Below are 20,505 nucleotides of genomic sequence, written 5' to 3'. Positions count from 1 at the left end.
AGCATTTATTTTGTGTCCCCAAATTTAAAGATTGTAGGTTCATAGATAATGAGGTCCAGTAACCTCCATAACTAAATCATACCAATTGCCAGACTGCTGGCAGTTTCCATGACCTACATAAGTCTGTCAGGAGTGACTGACGGTCACATTACCTGCCTAAATATTTGTACATGAGCAGGCAAGTAATTCTTATTAAATTTCACCTGTTTATTTTGTATCGTTTACTGATACACGATACTGTGAAATAGTCCTAATATCTTTTTCCCCTACGGCAGTTTCACACTGTGGTACCAGGCACATACAGGGATTTCAAACTCGAAATAAACTTGATAAAGAACCTTAACCGTATAAACTTGCACAAAGAAAGAGTTTATCTCACCACACAAGCTCTTCCAGAGTATAATACACCATATAGTAGCTACCATAGTTCATTACCTAAAATAAGATTGGAGTGAAAATGAAACAAACATTTCACCAGTTTATGTACACTGCCCCAACTCCAGTATCCCACAAGCAGAAAATACATCAGCATTGCTAATAGGATTATTCTCCACGGCTTAAGATAAAGACAAGTCAAAGAAAGGCTAAAAAACAGAAAGAAGAAAGTGAGAGAGAGAGAGAGAGAGAGAGAGTGGAATACAGATTATTCATTTATTTAGCCAAACTTGCACCTTCAAAGGGGTCTGTCATCCCATTCTAAATCTTAGGAGACTTAATTATAAAACGTTCTGGTTTAATATGTATGAGACTCAGGACAAGGACATGAAACAAGGATTGACTATTAAGAGCAAACGGATTGTTTTAGCGAAACAAACAGACCCCAGTGGAAAACATATGAGTGAAAAATGCCAAAGCAATCTAAGTGTGACCGAGAAATCCCATGACGTGTTTAAGCCTAATTATCTTGCCTTCCTGAAATATTTTGCCTTTGTTTCTAACTTTCAGACTACACAACTTGATCTGTCCAAGAAAATCCACAATGAAAGAGCTGTTGCAGGGAGAAAAAAAATGGTGCTTGGCTCAGTTTGATATTTTCTGACAAGGCCAAAGGAGGGTGAATAAAATCAGAAAAAAAATAACATGAAATTAAATGAAAAGCTACACTATATTGCCAAAAGTTTTGGGACGTCTGCCTTTACATGCACATGAATGTAATATGGAGTTGGCCCGCCCTTTGCAGCTATAACAGCATCAAATCTTCTGGGAAGGCTTTCCACACAGTGTAGGGATGTGTTTATGAGAATTTTTGACCGTTCCTCTAGAAGTGCATTTGTGAGGTCAGACACTGATGCTGGATGAGAAGGCCTGACTCACAGTCTCCGCTTTAATTCATCCCAAATGTGTTCTATCGGGTTGATGCAGGGCAGTCAAGTTCCTCCACACCAAACTCGCTCATCTGTGTCTTTATGGATCTTGCTTTGTGCACTGGTGTGCAGTCATGTTGGAACAGGAAGGGGTCATACCCAAACTGTTCCCACAAAGCTGGAAGTATGAAAGTGTCCAAAATGTCTTGGTATGGTGAAGCATTAAGAGTTCTTTTCACTGGAACTAAGGGGCCGAGACCAATCCCTGAAAAACAACACCTGAATTCAATGATTTGGAGGGGTGTCCCAAAATCTTTGGCAATATAGTGTATAATAAATATTTGAAAATGTACAAGAAATATTAAAAATGATTGGTAACTGATGGTCTTTTACTGTGTCTTATACACTGTGTGTGTGTGTGTGTGTGTGTGTGGGTGTGTGAGGCAGGCAAAATGCAGACTGACCCTGCAGCCGTAAACTAATCCAGCCCTAAAGACAGCCCTTAACCCAGAATAAAAGGCCAGGTGGTTGGGGGCAGGGGACATCTGGACCACTTTAGCACCCACCTATCTGTGCCACATATTGACTGCTGAAAATAAAGCGACTTGTTCCTGGAGGTTAAGTCGGTCTGCTCGCTTCTTCGTGTCTGTTAATAGATGTGCAAGGGGGAGATGGAGGGTCCGTCAGCTGAAACTGCAGACTTCTTTTTTTAAAATTGCATCACCTGTGCTACACTCCATCTCCAATAGACATCTACTGGCAATTGGGGGAAAACGTTTCGGGGAAGTGTGGTATTTGTGGGGTGACATGGATTGGAGCTGGGAATGCAGTCAAGGGCAATGAAGACAATTTCCCAGCTGATCTTTCCTGACTGGAAAAGAGGCCCCTGGAGGGCTGTGGATATGACCTCTGATCTTGATGATTGACAAGACAGCCTGCCAATCACAAAGAAAAGCCACAATCCCAAGTGCTGTACATTGATAAATGTAAAAAGTGAAGGCTTGCAAGTCACTACGAGACACGTGTGTGTAAAACTTATGTTAGGCAGTGCAGTGAGACAGGATTTTACATTAGATTTTTCAGAAAATAAGAAGTAGATGTCAGTTATTCTGCCTTATCAGTGATTAACATGACTTTCTATACTGAGTGTTTAGACATGTTTCATGATGCTGTAAATCAGACTAGACAATGCAGGCCTTGGGTCTAGTGGTGTGTGTACTGGCTCCATCTGTGTCATGTGAATGATACATTCTTACACACACACACACACACACACACACACGTATGGCTCTCTACCCTGAGACCCCATCCTTAATATTTTCATTGCTGTAGCAGCACAGATGGGCCCAGATGGCATAGAGGCAAGGGCAAAAAAGTAAAAAGTTGACTTGAATCTGATAATATAATGCATGGATAAATACATCGTTTGTTAAATAAACCAACCTTAATTTTGTAAAAACCAGTATTAATTATTTTTTAAAAAGACATAAGACACCAATAATATGCAACCAACTGCATTTAAAATGTAAAGCAGGCCTAATGTTTCTCTTGCTCTCTCTCTCTGACACACACACACACACACCTGATTCTCACATTTAGCCCATGAAAGATTTATTCTGGTGCTGGGAACACTGGGTGTGATCTAGATATACATCCTTTACTGGACAGCTGCTCATCACAGGACACCATGCACACTCACATTTAGTGGCATTATGTTTTCTAAAAACCAGAGAACTCAGAGGAAGAGGACATGCAAAACTCCATAAACTCTATACAGACAGTAACTCAAGCTCAGGATCAAACCAGGGACCACAGAGCTGCGAGAGGATAATGAAATGCACTGTGTCACCATTCTGCTGCAATGCTTTAATACAGAATTTGCAAAAATGTACTTGATTAAATAAGGTCCATGTGGACATTGCTACATGTTGTGTTACACTGACAAAGAAAATTTGTCCTGTACAAAACAAGCATAATAAAAACACTGTAAAAAATGTATAAAATCAGATGAAAATTCAAAGTTAAGATATAAGAAATATTTTAAAATAAAAAAGAAATGCTAAAGACAGTTGATAAATGATCTTATATTCTCTCTCTCTCTCTCTCTCTCTCTCTGTGTGTGTGTGAGTGTGTGTGTGTGTGTGTGTGTAAATAAGACAAGATCTTTGTACTGTTTACACTGAAATTATGGAATAAAAGAGATGGAGTACACAACCCTGTGGTACACCACTAAAAAAAACAGAAATGTTAGATTTGTGACACAGATTGTTAGATTGTGCTTTCTGACATTTTTCCAGATTCTCTTGATCCTTTGTCCCACACATATTCTGCTTCTTATATCTACCAACACTACCACTTTATCTAGGATTTGAAGTGTACAGATGAAAATTTGTTACGATCGTGACAACAAATTTGTCAAAATCTGTTGACAAAATCCATTTCAAAGTGAAGATGATGATTCATATTGTGTAATTGTATGAGAGAAAGACAGATGGAAAGACTGTATTTGTCTCCAGAAGAGCGACAAAAACAACCCCCAGCATTCTTTATACATTTGATTTGGTTAACAAAATGTCTGGGGCACAGAAACTATTAGCACTCTTGTCTGGTACAGGCACACGGGCCGGCGGTGCGTAGATTAATGACACATTTGCATGATGGTAGTGCTTTGTACTAAACTATAGTGCCTGTGACAAACACTGGGGAGGCATCCGATGGTTTCTCGATCCAGTTCTGGGCTGTTGTGGACAGGTTAAATGAATGAACCTAAATTATTTTTATAGACTTCCTAGGTTAGCTTTGTTAATCATTGCTAACTCCGGGCAAAAGTGATGACAGCAACTCTTTTTGTGAATAATGTCAATAGATGATAGTAAAGAGTGTGGTCCAAACCACTTCAGGATTAGAGGCTGGGAAATGGTGAACACGGTCATTTACAACCCCCATGCTATCCTCGATTAGACAGTTGATGCTTGTTTTAAACTGTAGTATCTGTTATTGTGGTTTATATTCTCACTAGGACTAGCAACAGCTTTTATTCCCAAAACTGAAGATGAGAAAGAAGATAAGAAGCCTGTTGTTGAAGTTAAATTACACAGAGAACCAAAGACACTGCACTCGACTGTGAATCAGTTTCTACTCCTGTGGTTGGTCTCTCATGGAGAGTTCTTCACAAAAGAACCAGACTGGATGCTGTAGATTTGTATCTGCTGATGTCATCTTAAAGAAAGATGTCATCTTTTTCCCTCTCTACAGTAATTGTGCCATTAAACATCGTGTCAACACACGTCCCAGGTAGCAACGTGCTAACATTGGCTATTCTGCCGAAAGACTGTTAACCCATGTTCGCCTAAAACAGATGTTCAGTCCCAAAATGAAGGACAAATTTGAATGATTTGGACGGCGTAATCCAGAACTGGATCGGTTTCGAGTGATTTTCTTCCTCATGATGTCTCAGGTAGTTTTTATTGCCTCTGGCTTGTTCATTAGAGATCTAAATCTACATAGGGATTTCTGTAAAGCTGCTTTGTGAGGATATCTGTGAAAAGCGTCATACAAATAAAAGTGGATTGAAATGAAAATCGAATTGAATTTTACTCATGTGTGACACCTGTTAAACAGAGCCTGAAGCTTGGTAATCCACTAAGCAGATGCATTACAGAGTGGCAATTACTTTTCAGGGATGAGCTGTAGTGACACACCACAGATGGACTCTTTCAACCTCATCAATTATTAAATGGTGCAGTGTTACATCTTGCTTGACCATGCATTTTTTTTTTTTTTTTGACATGATCGTGGGTGTGGCATACTGCAAGCGTAAGTGACTTTAGAAGTTAATGACTCTTCGTAACTGCAGCCAATGGAAATAAGGTGTGTGGGTGTCAACTCCCATGGTGGAAACATCAACCTAACTTCTTTCAGGTTACGGTGCTATCATGACAGGATATTTTCTGTAATGGTTAAAACAGAACAAAACCTGCTGATGGATATTAATAAAAAAAATCTACCTTTGAAAATTTCTTTGGCGAGAAGGATCAAGAGTCACGGATATTATCTAAGGTAAGCTTAATTAGGTTAAAGGGATTGAGGAAAAGCTAAACATTAATTGCATATTATAAAACAATACTCGTGTCAAGCTTTTTGTGAGTAACTAAGAATAACTGCATAACTTGTGCTGTGAATAACTGCAATATATAGTTCACATTACATTATAAGCACTATGTATATATTTATAAAATACTGAAAACGAAATTTAGTTGAAGATCATTGGGTAGTGGAAATGTTAAGCCTCTAAAACAGACACCACCCTTTATGTAAACACTTTGTGAGCAACAGAAACACCACACCCCCTATTTATCTCCAGCTGATTACATGATTCAAGGTGATCATTTTTCAGCTATGCCTAAAAATACACTTCTTACACCACCGTCATGCAGCTCTCGGTGGTGGAAAAGAGAACGTAAGTGCAGCTGGAGAGAAATTGAGAAACATTTCCACATGTTAGGCAAACCTAATAATGCTAATGCAATACAGTTGTGTAGGCTTGACATCATCCTTTTCGCTCCAGAATCTAAGAAATGTGCTTTGCATGCCATTTTCTGTGCACTTTAATGTAACTATGAAAAAAACTGTTTTCCTAAGAATTTATGATGGCTAGTATAAACACTGCTTATCATAAAACTTTTATACATTGTGTGTCCTTTGCGCTCATTAAACACAGTGACAGGCCTCTGAATCCGTCTATATAACAATAGCTGTTTTTTTTAAAGAGATAACCTGAGATTGCAGGTCTTACTGACACTATATTATAGAAAAAAAGACTTTCTATTTCTACATTTTATAATTGGGCCTAAGCATTTATTTGGCATAATGTTAGTTGGCAGCATCTGCTGGGTCAGCTGAGATGCACAAAAAGTGAGAGAAAAATGTTCCTGATGGAAACATGTAACATGATATACCATAGATAATATATTTGTAAATAAATGGTCAAGACATTTCAAATGGTTGTATGGGACAGAATTTAAATAGAAGTGTCGATAGGGTCATGCATAATAACTTATATATGAACATTATTATAAAGGCAATGCTTGTGTATAATATTACACGACATTATATAACAGTTATAAAACTCATGAATTCTCTCATTTGTTTCGTCTTGTCAGAGTCATTCCTGGAAAAAGGACTTTACAGTTTCTCAGTATCTTGTCAAACATTTTGCTCTCATTAACTGAGAGAGAGAGAGAGAGAGAGAGATAGAGATGCAGAGAGAGAGAGAAAGACAGAGAGACAGAGACAGACAGAGAAAGAGATAGAGATAGAGAGAGAGAGAGAGAGAGAGAGAGAGAGAGAGAGAGAGCGATGAGAACTGCCATGATGTAACTGATAACTGAAACGTGTGCGTCTCATTGAAGTTCCACATTACATGCAACTATAAATAGTTAAGTATAATGCACCATTCCTTAATTAAAAATTGTTAGCATTGGAATTAACAACACTCCCTGGTGTTACAAATATCATGTATCGGTGCACGATAGCCTGTGATATTACATATCACAAAAAATAATTTATTGCCCACTTATTACCTACATACATATCACAAACGTCCTGCCTACTGCTGGAAAGAAGACAGGTAAGGGAAATACATGAGAACAGACTGCAAAAAAAAATCTGCTGGACCATAAACACTGTTCTCTTATCTCTGCTTCACAAATAGCACACAAGCACATGGTATGTGGTTTGCAAGCTGTAAGGAGTGACAGGTGGTCAGTGACTGGGAAGGTTTAATGCTGTTTCTGCCCACTGGGGGTCTAGTGTCAATTTTTTTTAATACAATAGAGGCTCTATTCCTATTGTAATCTAATTGGGTTAGACTTAATTTCTATCATTCTGATAAACTGGTTAATGGGTCTGCACCTCTGGGTAATTGAGGTCCAAATCCTATCAACCAAAGACATATATATATATATATATATATATATTTTGGATTTGGATTTGGACCTCAATTACATATATAGGCTAAGCATTACAGTATTTACTGTAGCTGCTAGTACTGTGAGGTCATCATTTGGCTATATTTCCAAACATGATCATTTATATCCCCAAACAAATTTGAATAGTTCCCTTGTCTTTGTAAACCAGTGCTGCTGCTGGATGAAATACATGCTCAGCTACTCTCCATCTCAATCTGTCTCAGCTGATAATGGAGATTTGGTGTTGCTGGGCAACAGATTATTTGTGTAACACAGTCCTCGGCTGGGTTCGGTCCTGGCCACTTGACTCACTTCTTTGGAAAGGCTGTTAATTACGTGTATGAACAACAACAACAAAAAAATCTTCCACTTGCCCTTGTAGCGGTTTTCTTGGTTGCATCGAAAGTATTATTAAGATTTTTATAAAAGTTTCATAAACTGCTTCGAATTCGTATAATGGCTTTCTGATAAATCGGGCAAAAGTAATGGAACACAGTAGGGTTGCTTTGAAAAGCAGTTGCCGTCAGTGCACCACCTCTAAAATAAATAAATAAATAAACGTATAAATCTAATGTTAGAGAGCAGGAAGCCTTAGGGACAGATTGGCTGTATGTCCACGTGTCTTCAGCTGTGGCCTGCTGAACTCCCAGTGATTACACAGCTCTCAGTATACAGTCTCAAGGCTGTGGGCGGAAGGGTTTCCCTTCATGAAAAGTTGCCAAGCACCACTGGCTCCTGGTTGCTGGACAGGGGATGTTTATGGACAAAGATGTGGGTGCATCTCCTGAGGTTTAAACACTTAAAAGTCCACTATCCACATTAATATAAAACTTGAATGTACCTTGCAGCCATGTTTAAGCAAATCTGGCACCTCAGAGGTTGCTCTTTGAGTCAGTGTACCACCGATTCTCACATACGCATTAAAGCGTTGCTCCAGCATGCTTGACTCACCATCACTGCTTCCATAAAAGTCAGTGGTAATGATTCCAGTGGAGTTTTTTAAGCTTTTCCACAAACTCCCACCAGATGGCTACAAAAATAAACCCTGCTAAATATGTAGTGTGTGGGTGAAGGAATGCCAGCAGAGCTGACATAAATATGCCTGCCAGTCGCAGACAAGGTACTCTGGGAAGAAGAGGACTGTGATTTGCATGGCACAAAGGGAATTCGCTTCCTTTTCCAAGCACATTAAAAAGTAATCAAAACTTATTTTCAGGGGTCTCTTTTTTATTCAATGGCTCATATGATGTTATATAAATTCCTTTTAATGTGCAATTATATTTTCCAGCTTTTTGATTATTGCTTTTGAAAGTAACTCATTACAAGCAAAATGCCTGGCACCGGTAACAGTGGACAGTTGACGTAAAACAAGTTGCACAGAAAATCCCACCTCCCACTGCCTCCACACACATACACACTTCCTGTTCCATGAATTACTCTGTCCTTGTGTGTGTATATATATATATATATATATATATATATATATATATATATATATATATATATATATATTCTCTTTGCCCAGGCTGGATGTGGAGGCAGTGCATCCACATGCTCCAATGAACATGAATCATTGTTGCATAATCCGCCACCATTTCAGTAATTTGCTCATCAGATATTGTTGTGTGTCAGTGTGGTGGATTTAAAAGACAGCTCTCCAACTGGATATACATTGATTTTCAATCAATCAGTTGGGTAAGGTCAGCATGGATGTAGTCGGATGCAGGGGTTGACAAATTACTATCAAGAACATTATGCATTCAGACTATCTGTTATTTTGATTTATAGTTTCCCCATTGCTGCTACTCATTCCAAATCTGCTGCCTGCATGAACACACACATCAGCTGAGGTGTGATCTAGCCGATGCTAGAGCTACATGTATTAATTAGTGCACACAGATGTCTGGAGCATGCAAGTTGTTGTATAAACCTCCTGAGTGGCTGACTTTGTTGAAGGGTGCAAACAAGATGTGTTACATTATACATTTTTAAAGAGGAAGATAATCATTATACTAGCTAACTAGCTTATATTACTTTAGTGACTACTTTGTAGCCTATAGTCAGCTTCTAGGCAAACAAAAACATGAGACTTGTGACCACACCGGAGCCTAATAGGCACACTAATGAATTTATCATTTCTTCAACCCTGAAAGACTTCACACAGTTTTGTCAGTAAATTCCACTAGTACATTTACTCAGAAAAGATTTGTCTGATTTGAACAAGGATCTTTATATACATTGGAGTTAGAGTTTTAATGTGCAGTATAAAAGAATTGGCAGTGTGTGGCCGCCTTTAGATGTTCTCAGGTTTGCGTGTGTGTGGGACGGAGGGTGAAATCTCTCAGGTGTAGCTTGTGTCTATCCCTGGGGATTAGGATCATCAGGAGGTAATTTGTCGCTTGGCTTCATTATTGTGGTGCTGTGTAAAGTGCAGGTAAAGTTACATACTCTCTAATTAATCATCAGGGGTGATGGGTTAAGAACATGATGTGGGGATGATTAGAAGTCTGTCTGGATGTCAGGGATGGAACTGTAAATTAATAATCATTGAATCTTGAAGATTTGAATAAAAACAGTGAATAACTCACGAGTTTCTGTATGATTTGGACATTTTCTGTCCATTTTGTGTAAACAAAGAAAGATCAACTTTTTTTTTCTTCTCTTTTTTCCCCCCTAAATACATAACTAGGAGCATTTTAAAGTAATTCAAGGGCCATTTTCAGCCTAAGAGGTTGCTTTGGTGTGAGAGGAAAATCATCTCATGCACATTTAAATAATTTACACTTACAGAATTTTAAACAGGAACAAAAAGCACTTTTTTCATTTCCACTTGGTTCACTGAACATCTTGTAAAGCAAGACCGCAACCATTTATAAAGAATATACACAGCCTCATGTCAAAATAAATCCTGATGTTAGACATCCTTGACATCCTCTAGACCTTAAAATGGATGAAGAGGTGATCCATTCTCTGAGAAAATCTTCACTATTTGCTACATTTCCCTAAAAGCCCTCCAGCACATCCGTATGGCTCATTGGGCATGTTGCTATGCAGAGTGAGATGCTGTTCAGATGCTGTTCAGGCTGGAACCATGATGTTCCCACTTCCGTTACGATGTCTGATAGCTTCAACACCTCAGAAATCACTCTGGCTAAATATAGATCAACAGCCGCATCCTCTAAGCTGATGTCTCCAAGGACTCATGATGAAACATTCAAAAACGAGCTGCGGCCTCATGTCACCTGAATCGGGCTGGCCTGAAAGAGACCCGAGTGACCATATGTCTGTGAAGCCAAATCATCTTATTAACCCTCCGGAGAACGATGCTGAGCGGAAATGTCAGCAGAAGGCAAAGCAAAAACAACACAGCCTGTGTTTGGAGCTTCTCAGACAAGCACCGCTGACTCATCCCCTGAAGATCAGATGTTCCCTTAGAGAGCGGCAAGGCCGAGGAGACAAACAGAGACAAAATGGAGGTTTCTTTGCAATGCTTTGCGTAACGGATGGAGTCTGGTTATAATTTTACTGCGGTCTTAATCATGATAATATTATTAAAGCCAAGCTGAGCTTACAAAATGCCACTGTGCCTCGATGAACTTATGAATGCACGCCCATTCACAATTATGGCATGTGGGAGTTTCAGACTGCTGTACTTCACTGAATGGGTGTTTATCAGCCAGTCCTGACAGCCGACTATCAAGACAATGATGTGAAGCTGGCATAAGCTTGTGATCAACCCATTATGTGTGTTGGTCTAAATAACTCAACAACACTCTCACTAGCATAATTCTTCACATAGTGCCTGCTGAGTGTTCCCAGTAACACTCGCTCCACAGTGAATGTGACCTGACACGTGGCACTATAAGGCAGGAGAGGCTGTACATGATAATAACGCTGTCATACTGCCCGCAATAACATTTACCCTGCAGTGTACATATTTACTTAGTAGCAGTTAGGACTGGAAGATAAAGTCAGTGCAGTGGACTGCCTAATGATGTCAGGACGGCGAATACATTTTATACCACAGTGATGCTGAATACTTCGATCTTATTAGTCAGATATGTGTTGGCTGTAAAATGCTGGCTGTAAGACAAATCACAGGTATGGATTAATTCATGTGATCATTCTAATATATCGTCATTGTTTAATTAACTGAAGGCACAGATCTAAGCCTAATGGTAAACGTAAAAATGTTAAAAATGTGCTATTATTGAAATAATGATATGGTATAGTTCTGACTGGTTCTGTTTATTTAACATATACTTAAGGAGTCTCCAGTGTCAGCAGTTCTGAGGTAAAGTCTAACAAGATGGGAAGCTTTCTAATACAGAGAGAGGCAGTTTCTTAGAATTATACCAAGCTTTTCCTGTCTTATTTGTTTAGAAAGAAAAATGATAAGTTATTATCATGAGAACTAGAAGTATCTTGGATATTTCACAACATTAATAATAACATTAAATGGATAAAAATGCATGTAATAGAAAACCGCTGTGGTAAAAGAGGAATAAAACACCTTGTTTTTCGGTTTTTTGATAATAGACTATTTCACTCTGGTAACAGTAAATAACAACACTGTAGATTATTTTCCTGAAACAGCATGAACCGTTGAGTTTAGTTCCTTGCTTAAATAATAACTCTTAAAGTTAGTAACATACATGAGCATATGAGCATTCACACCTCTGATTTCACTTCATAAAGAGATTGTCAGTAAATGCATATTTCATGTTGCAAAGATTTCATTCATTTTATCTTTGTCAGTAATTCTGACTGTTTCCTTGGATCTACATAGATATTATAAGCATAATATCAGGAAAAACAGCCGAAAATTTCGTGCAATCAGTGAGCCCATGTGCTGTATGCAAGGCAATGATAACACACACACTGTTACACCACAAACTTACCACTGATAAGTTGGTAAGCCGTCACTCAAACAAAGCTGTCACTCAGTATTCAGTTATTTTGTGTTAATGTTCTCAGTATTCAGTAGTGGTAAGTACTGCTCTTGGTTAATTGATTGCTTCATTACATAGACTCCATTATATAGTAATCAATTTATCATCATAATCTCTTTAGTTTTTGATCATTCACTTCTTTGCACAAACACACAGGAGCCCCATTAATTGTGAGCTGATCAACACCTTCGTATAGCAGGTCGTTTTCATTGTGTGAAGTACTATCTGGATGACTACTACATCTCTAACATGCAGATTACTGTATTAATGCTGTTCATGCAATAATTACAAATTCCTCACACCTAGCCTCTTACTTAGCTTAATCCTATGAAATCATTATCGTTTTTGTAATCTGCTCATTCCAATATAGAACTTCCCGGCTTTCCTGTATCTTCAACATGAATATTTTATTAATCCTAGTAAAGGGCGAAGATATTTTTATATCAACACTAGACGCTCTGTGCACACAGACAAATTCCATGGCACCATGAACAGTTGCAGTCAGTTGCATGCATACGTGCCGGGTTTCATGTGTAAGACCACATGTCAGTACTGTGCTGTTTAGCCCCCTCATGAACAATCATGACATTCGGGGGGGGGGCAAGAGCAAGCACGGTGTTTACCCCACCCTCTAGTGGACAATGATTATGACTTTGAACAACAGTGCATGCAAATCTCCATGAACTCCTAGTAATAAAGTTTATAAAGGTTGTAAGGTCTACAACACTAAATGGGTTCTTTGTCTCGCAGGGAAACGCCCGAAATGTGCAATGTGGAATACAACAATGAAGGGTTTCCCTTTCAGAAAAGTTTCAAGTAAAACCACTTTGGAGTGCTGGAACCATTAACCATCTGTAAAACCTAAAAACTTATTATCTAAGCTTTGAGGTTTGTTGTTGTGATCGATGATCTCTATCTCTACCGAGAACCCTGCTTGTACGTATATATGTGTAACATATAGATATATGTTCGAAGTATGTTTGATGAGGGTAACATACACCACTCATCACAGTTAGCTGGATAGCTTGTTGCTAATAAAAGGTGAATATGGAGGTGTCCAGGTTTTTTCCCTCAACATCATATATTGATTTTTCCTAAGTAGACGCCTGTCAATCAAATTATGCATGAAGCAACTAAAAAAAAACAGCATCAATACCACAAACTGCAGTCAAATGGCATTGTAAGGCATGTTCAAAACTGTTAAACAGACCAACATAGCAATGATAGAAGTTTACCAACCAAAAACTAAACTGAATTATATTATTTACAAAGCTGAAGATTTAATAAATATTGACACACAATTATTTGTTCCTATGAGTTGGTGTTAGTATGGTGCAGGACAGAAAGTAAGGGTTAATGAGCTTGGTACAGCTAGTTCCCAAGAGAGATAGACAGGTATGTGTTGGAGAGAGAGAGAGAGAGAGAGAGGTGGAGGCCAACCCGGGACTCTTGATAAACCAGGCAACACCCATTGCGCCTCACACAGTGTGTGGTTTGCTCATAGAGCGCCAGAGAAGGCGCTTATTACCATGCTAGCACCGGAACTCGCCGGTTTAGTGCGCGTGTTCAGTCGGATCGGTGTGTCATTGATCGGTGTGTCTCTGATGGTGTTTGCTTGGCGCGTTTCTAAGCGATGGTGCTAGCGCGGTGGGGCTGCGCGCGGGGAAGCGGCTGTAGGTGGTGTGAGCGGCGCTAATGTGGACTCGCACGTCTGGATGTAGCTGATTGGAGTCGGTACTGATCGCGCAGCCGGGAGGGGGAGGAGGGCAGTTTCAGGAGTAGGGTGTTTTTTCTCTCCTCTCGCTCTCTCTGTGTGTGTGAGTGTGTGTGTGTGTGTGCGCGCGCGCGCGTGTGTGTGACTCTCCAGCGGCCATGTTAACCAAGAAACCCTGTGCTGCCGTCTACCCGACTGGTAAGAAACCTAAAAGTCTGATTCTCAGCGGTTCTTTACTAAACATCCCGGCGCGGTTAGACTGCACTCGGGACACTCTTTTAGATCTGTTACTCTTCCTGAATGTAGTAAAGGCTTCTTTGCAACACAAAACCCTTGCGTTTTTTCGCTTTTCTAATGGAAACCGATGGGCTACAAAGTAGCGTGTAGCTAGCCATCATGTATATTTCTCTTTAGAAATCTTTACATCCCTAAACAAGCCTAACGTGGCTTTTGTAAATGATTGAAACGTTTTGACTCCCTCCAAAAAAAAATGTCTCTTTGTTTCGGCATGTAAGGGTTTGTGTATTCAGATGCATTTCCTACCACCTCCTTTTTCACACCACGTTCCTTACACGATTTCAGACATTATCCTGTTTTATATCTCGGCTCATTTCTCCATGAAAAACTTGGGATCGGGGTTTTTAGGATCATAGGGTCAGTGCTTGTCTGCGGGCAGCACAGCCTCTCTCCACATTTATGTACAGACTCGAGCTTTCGTTATTGCATGTGGTGTGTGGTGTTTTGTTGGGGGATTTTTAAGAAATGTGTGTGTTTGGTTGAATCGCAGGTAAAGGGGGTGAGCTGTGCACCGGGGCTGTCCGGTCTGGAGCAGGGAGCGAGCCGCCATCACCCGTCACACTGCCGCCTCTCAGGAACGGCAACTCGCTCACGGTACTAACACACACACTGTATCTACATTACTACACACACACACACACACACACACACATAGAGGCTCATCATAACCACTACATCACTGCAGGCTGTTTGGCATCCTATAGATACATAATGGCAGTCGATTACTCAAAACATTGACGTGTGCAGGACATTTAACACTCGCTGTCTAACCGCATTTTAAAACTGCTTATCCGATCAGATCATTTTAGTGGTTTGTCTTTAAAGGGCCAGTTGGACTCGATCTACACCCATCATTAATTTAGTTAAAAACAGACCCGCTGTGTGTTTACATGTTCAATGCAGAGCTGCAGAACACCCTCCCCTCTTTATTGTGTAGCTGAACACGTTATTTTCTGTAGGACTGACTAAATATGCAACAGGGGTGACTTCCATGTGAGTTTTGTGCATTTGACGCCTTGAGCATATAAAAGAAATAAATAAAATGTATTATCGGGGGTGAACTTAAAATGACATTTATCCTAGATAGGTAAATTATTAATAGTAAACACTGCAGCATGTTCTGTCAGAATGGCACACTTTTTGAACCCCCCTACAATGGAATATACCATTTCTAAAAAAACTGCTGATTATACTGCCCTTACTGGTGCAGGCACTATAAAATAAAACTAGATACCTCGGCCAAATTTTATTTTTGTGAGCTAATTTGCTAGGTTAGTCTTGTATGTTAAAAGTAATATGTTATCGTAAATAATGTATTTAGAAGCTCTGTAGAGACATCTTGACTGTACACGTTTGGTTGCCTCGAGATGTAACTGAATAATTGTCTCTCATATCAGTTATCAACAGGTATCGCTTGAACAATACCTGTTTAGCTCTGAAAATAAACCTCACAAGCTTCAGCGCTGATTAAGATCCGAAATCTTGCCCCTATATCTTATTGAGCCAGACTGAAAAGAACAGAAAGGCTTTCAGTGTAAAATAGCACGCTAATACAGATGTGAACTGTGGCCTTGTTTTCTGTCATTGGTAATGTAGGCAATGGACACAATTAGGCATGGCTTAACATATTGTGTGCTGAGCTGTGGAGCTTGACTATGGAAGGGGGGATGGGGAGTGAAAACCAGCCCATCAGCCTGAACCATTACAGGCTTCAACAACAGCCTAGACCTACTGGTCTGTTAGCTCACACAGAAAACAACACGGTCAGTAATCTCTGATGAGCTTACGTTTTTTTTAAAATCCTTGAATGAAATTCTAGTTCGCCTCGTCTCTTTTGTGAAGACTTTTCCTTCCTGTGTCGGTTGTATTTTTTACTCCGCGCCGAGTGATCCTGAGTATTGGATTTGCATTAATGCCGGTTAAATTTGACTTATTAATCGGTCTTTATTTAGCGGCTCTAATGCAAGAAAAAAAAAACAAATTGCACGGAAGCTCGAATAGCTTAATTAACTGACCTCACTGGTGTGCATCTTTTAATGAGTGAACTCGTATTACAAATGTCTCTTTAAAATATCAGTCGAAGAGAAATCTTTTCAGGTTTCATGTGTTATTTGCTGCCACTCAAGAGTGAACACAACAGGAAAGCATATATAACCTATATATAACCATATATAGATGCTTGATATGTAAAACTATCTGAACGCTCTATAATATAGTTGTTATAACTATAGATAATATTCAGACATCATATGCAAATTATATATATATTTTTCTTTTGCCTTTTTGATTCATTATTATCAAGGATTTTAGCAGGTTTAATTTTGCTATACTCTTCCAGAGAGGCCAGAAGCTTGTTAGAGGAGTGTTAAAATAATTGTTATGCCCTCCATGCCATGTCTTTTGTTCTGCTCCAGTTGTGTGTCCTGTGCAGCTGTCAGCACACGTGTCCTCCCCATGACATTAGACCTGTAGCTCCTATGTTCTGTATACAACATGAGGTTATTCAACTGACGGTTATTATTTTCTCTAGTTGTTTGGGTGACACCAGTGCTCTTGTGTTTAGGGTAAACTGTTCATCGTTATTTATGATTCTTGAAATACCTGGTATTTCCATCTAGAGATCGGATACTGATAAACTGTTGAGGCATTCGTTGCTGTTTATTTTTATTTCTGTTTCCACCTTTGCGTTTGATATCTGGAGATGTTTTTTTAAGCCAGAGACTGGTTAGACGGGAAACACGGTTGCGTAAACTTAAAGCAGCTAACCTCTTGGATACGATTGTGCACAATTAATCTGGAAAACACACAGTGTTAGGTGAAAGAGAAAACCGTAACCTCTCTAGGCAGATGACGTATACAGAGCCAATCTGTCTACTGCAACAGGATGTCATGGTACAACAAGTCACAGAGACAATCACAAGCATCTTTCGGGAAACAAGGAAGTGCATGCCTGCCTTCCTGTCAACATCAGTAAAGCAGGAAATGCATGCCTGATGTTTTCAGTAAACAAAGTGGAGCTTTCGTTCATGTCTTAGGTCAGATCTAAAATGTTGGACAAAATCCTGGAATGTAATAATGTAATCTAGTACGTAGTAATAAAAGACTGTTAATCAAACACAACATGCATGCTGTCTGTTTGCAAACACTAGGTATGCAGTGATGCATTTTATTACTTTAAGTTTTCCCTTCTCTGGTCACGTGTGTATTTATAGTATGCGCAGCAGCTACCTTTGTTCTTGCTAAAAATAGACGAAAAGGTTTTTGTGTGTGTGTGTGTGAGAATTCTCAGCATGCTCATTTTGGTATTCTGAAACTAGTTACGTTGTACCCAGCTTTACAGTATGCTCAAGAAAAGTGCACAGAGAGCAGCAGAATCTATCCCTATGTGTCATGAGGTATTACTTAAAAATGACCTTTTCCTGCCTAGTTGGCCATAAAATTTTGCAAGCTTTAAATGTCAGAGATCAAAAAAGATCGAAACAAAAAAGGAAAAGAAGCAATCTTTGACAAATAAACATTCTCTTTAATACTGCTTAGTAGCTACTGTTGTCCTGATTTGAATGGTCATGAATTTCAGCACCTTGAAGAATAGTGCTGACCTTCTGACCTGAATGTTGTTTTTTTTTTGGATATTCTTTTTCCATTAGTTCTCTAATAGCAGATTTTCTCTGTGTTTTCTTTTTGATAGGTTGGAGGCAATAAGAACACGATGAATGACCATCTGCATGTCGGAAACCACCAGCAGATCCACGTTCAGCAGCTGTTTGAGGAAAACAGCAATAAACGGACAGTGTTGACTACACAGCCAAATGGATTGACGCCAGTAGGCCGAACAGGTTTGCCCTTACCGGAGAGGCAACAAGAAAGCAGCCAGTGTAGGGAGGGCAGTTCCGCCTCCACCAAATCCACTGAAAGCAAGCCCAAGGTAGTTCCTCTTTCTCCAGATCAGGCCATGAAGCACTACCTGTCCAAACTGACAGCATTTGAACACCAGGAGATTTTGAACTACCCTGAAATATACTTTGTCGGACCAAACGCTAAAAAACGGCCGGGTGTGGTCGGGGGCTCAAATAACGCTGGTTACGATGACGATCAGGGCTCTTACATCCATGTACCCCATGACCATATAGCCTACCGGTACGAGGTATTGAAGGTCATTGGTAAGGGCAGTTTTGGACAAGTAGTGAAGGCCTATGACCACAAGGCCCACCAGAATGTGGCCTTGAAAATGGTGCGCAACGAGAAGCGGTTTCACCGCCAAGCAGCCGAGGAGATTCGGATCCTGGAGCACTTGCGCAAGCAGGACAAAGACTCTGCTATGAATGTCATTCACATGCTGGAGCACTTCACATTCCGCAACCACATCTGCATGACGTTCGAGTTACTTAGCATGAACCTGTATGAGCTCATAAAGAAAAACAAGTTTCAGGGCTTCAGCTTGCCATTGGTGCGCAAGTTTGCACACTCTATCCTGCAGTGTCTGGACTTCTTGCACAAAAACAGGATCATTCATTGCGACCTCAAACCCGAGAACATCCTCTTGAAGCAGCAGGGACGCAGCGGGATAAAAGTGATCGACTTCGGATCCAGCTGCTTTGAACACCAGCGGGTTTATACTTACATCCAGTCACGCTTTTACAGAGCACCAGAGGTCATTCTGGGCTCTCGGTATGGGATGCCAATCGACATGTGGAGCCTGGGTTGCATTTTAGCGGAATTACTAACAGGGTACCCTCTCTTGCCCGGGGAAGATGAAGGGGACCAACTAGCATGTGTCATAGAGCTACTGGGCATGCCCTCCCAGAAGCTTTTGGATTCGTCTAAGAGAGCCAAAAATTTTGTCAGCTCAAAGGGATATCCTCGTTACTGCACAGTCACCACCTTACCCGACGGCACGGTAGCGCTAAACGGCGGACGCTCGCGTAGGGGCAAGCTTCGAGGTCCACCTGGAAGCAAGGATTGGGTAACGGCGCTTAAAGGCTGCGACGACACCCTCTTTTTGGACTTCCTCAAGCAGTGTCTGGAGTGGGACCCGGCTTTGCGTATGACTCCAAGTCAGGCCCTGCGCCACCCGTGGCTGAGAAGACGCTTGCCAAAACCTCCCACTGGGGAGAAAACTACCGTAAAGCGAATCACTGAGGGCACAGGTGCTATAACCTCTATCTCCAAATTACCTCCCACATCAAGTTCAGCCTCAAAACTAAGGACTAACCTGGCACAAATGACTGATGCCAATGGGAATATACAGCAGAGGACAGTGTTGCCAAAACTAGTCAGTTGAATACTAAACCTTTGTTTGCTTCTTTGTTTTGTTTCTATAAATGTATGTGGAAATATTTAAGTATGTGGAAAGGTGAACATCCACAAGTGTGAAAGGTTTTAGGAATATAGTCTTTAATTCATCAGTTATTTACAGCTTTGTAGCACCTTTTTCTTTTGTTTTGTTCAAAACACTCTTGTTGTTTTTAGAAATACTAAAATGGCCAAGAAAGAGGGAACAGTGCTTTTAAGTTTTTATCTCAGGACTGTGTGGACCGCTGCGGTGCTTATTCACGCAATCTGGCCTATTACTAACGAAGCCCTAATCACTTTCCTCACTTCTATCTTGTAGCTTAAGAGTAAAGACAATGAAGTTAATGGAGATTTTGATTGCGTGTCCTCGCTAGCGTTTAGCTCGCTACCTCTATAACCGGTTAGAACAACACTGCGCTGATGAAGGAGAATTTTACATGAATTTTTTTAATAAAAAAGCTATCTGCGAATGGGAAGGTTAAGGCAGGAGATACAGGAAGAGCATACATAGTGAAAGCAAAACGTACGTTATAGACTGCTCCGAGGTAGAAGGGAGAAATACTATGTTTACATGACAGACTTGGTATGTGCCTATAATCTCTTGACATTCCTTATAAAATTGACTCAAGGAAAAGAGAGACTGCAGGGTAGTGTAACTTTATAAATAGACTTCTGGCAAGTTAAAAGGAATTTTTCTTCTCGTTTGACTGAGTAGAATTTGTTCTCGGCAGTGCTCGTGTATTTAACTATAAGCTATTCTCTGCAAGAACTGCTGGGAACAAAATGTTGTACAGTCTAGTAGGAAATCTTTGGTGCTTTGACCTTTTTATATATATATATATATATATATATATATATATATATATATATATATATATATATATATATATATATATATATAAGGTATTTTTGTTTCAATAATTTAAACCTATGCTCATGGAACAAAATAATGTTTAGAAACTAACTAGCTTTTCCTT

The 20,505-nt window shown here is 39.8% G+C and overlaps 1 protein-coding gene across 3 annotated transcripts; it reads left to right on the top strand.

Annotated features, from left to right (window-relative positions):
• Window positions 1–5,211: 5,211 nt before the first annotated feature.
• dyrk2 (dual-specificity tyrosine-(Y)-phosphorylation regulated kinase 2) lies at window positions 5,212–19,975 on the top strand. 3 transcript variants are annotated; one of them, XM_058417405.1, is made up of 3 exons: window positions 5,212–5,363; window positions 14,727–14,830; window positions 17,925–19,975. In XM_058417405.1, the coding sequence occupies exon 3, from the start codon at window positions 17,946–17,948 to the stop codon at window positions 19,515–19,517; it is 1,572 nt and encodes a 523-aa protein (XP_058273388.1). In that variant the 5' UTR covers window positions 5,212–5,363; window positions 14,727–14,830; window positions 17,925–17,945; the 3' UTR covers window positions 19,518–19,975. The 3 variants fall into 3 exon arrangements, with proteins under 3 accessions (XP_058273388.1, XP_058273386.1, XP_058273387.1); XM_058417403.1 differs by lacking the exon at window positions 5,212–5,363 and adding an exon at window positions 13,694–14,137; XM_058417404.1 differs by lacking the exons at window positions 5,212–5,363; window positions 14,727–14,830 and adding an exon at window positions 15,853–15,999.
• Window positions 19,976–20,505: the final 530 nt, after the last annotated feature.

This window comes from Hemibagrus wyckioides, linkage group LG19 (genome assembly GCF_019097595.1).
Source record: "Hemibagrus wyckioides isolate EC202008001 linkage group LG19, SWU_Hwy_1.0, whole genome shotgun sequence".
Taxonomy (NCBI): domain Eukaryota; kingdom Metazoa; phylum Chordata; class Actinopteri; order Siluriformes; family Bagridae; genus Hemibagrus; species Hemibagrus wyckioides.
The sequence above is the reverse complement of the archived record's forward strand: the minus strand, read 5'-3'. Positions and strand labels throughout refer to the sequence as shown.

What these genes read in the sequence shown, in the direction of transcription:
- dyrk2 (XM_058417403.1), top strand. Translation starts at nt 14,098, where the DNA reads ATGTTAACCAAGAAACCCTGTGCTGCCGTCTACCCGACTG. An exon ending in TGCTGCCGTCTACCCGACTG is followed by an intron (nt 14,138 to 14,726) that starts GTAAGAAACCTA and finishes GTTGAATCGCAG; the next exon opens with GTAAAGGGGGTGAGCTGTGC. An exon ending in GGAACGGCAACTCGCTCACG is followed by an intron (nt 14,831 to 17,924) that starts GTACTAACACAC and finishes TCTTTTTGATAG; the next exon opens with GTTGGAGGCAATAAGAACAC.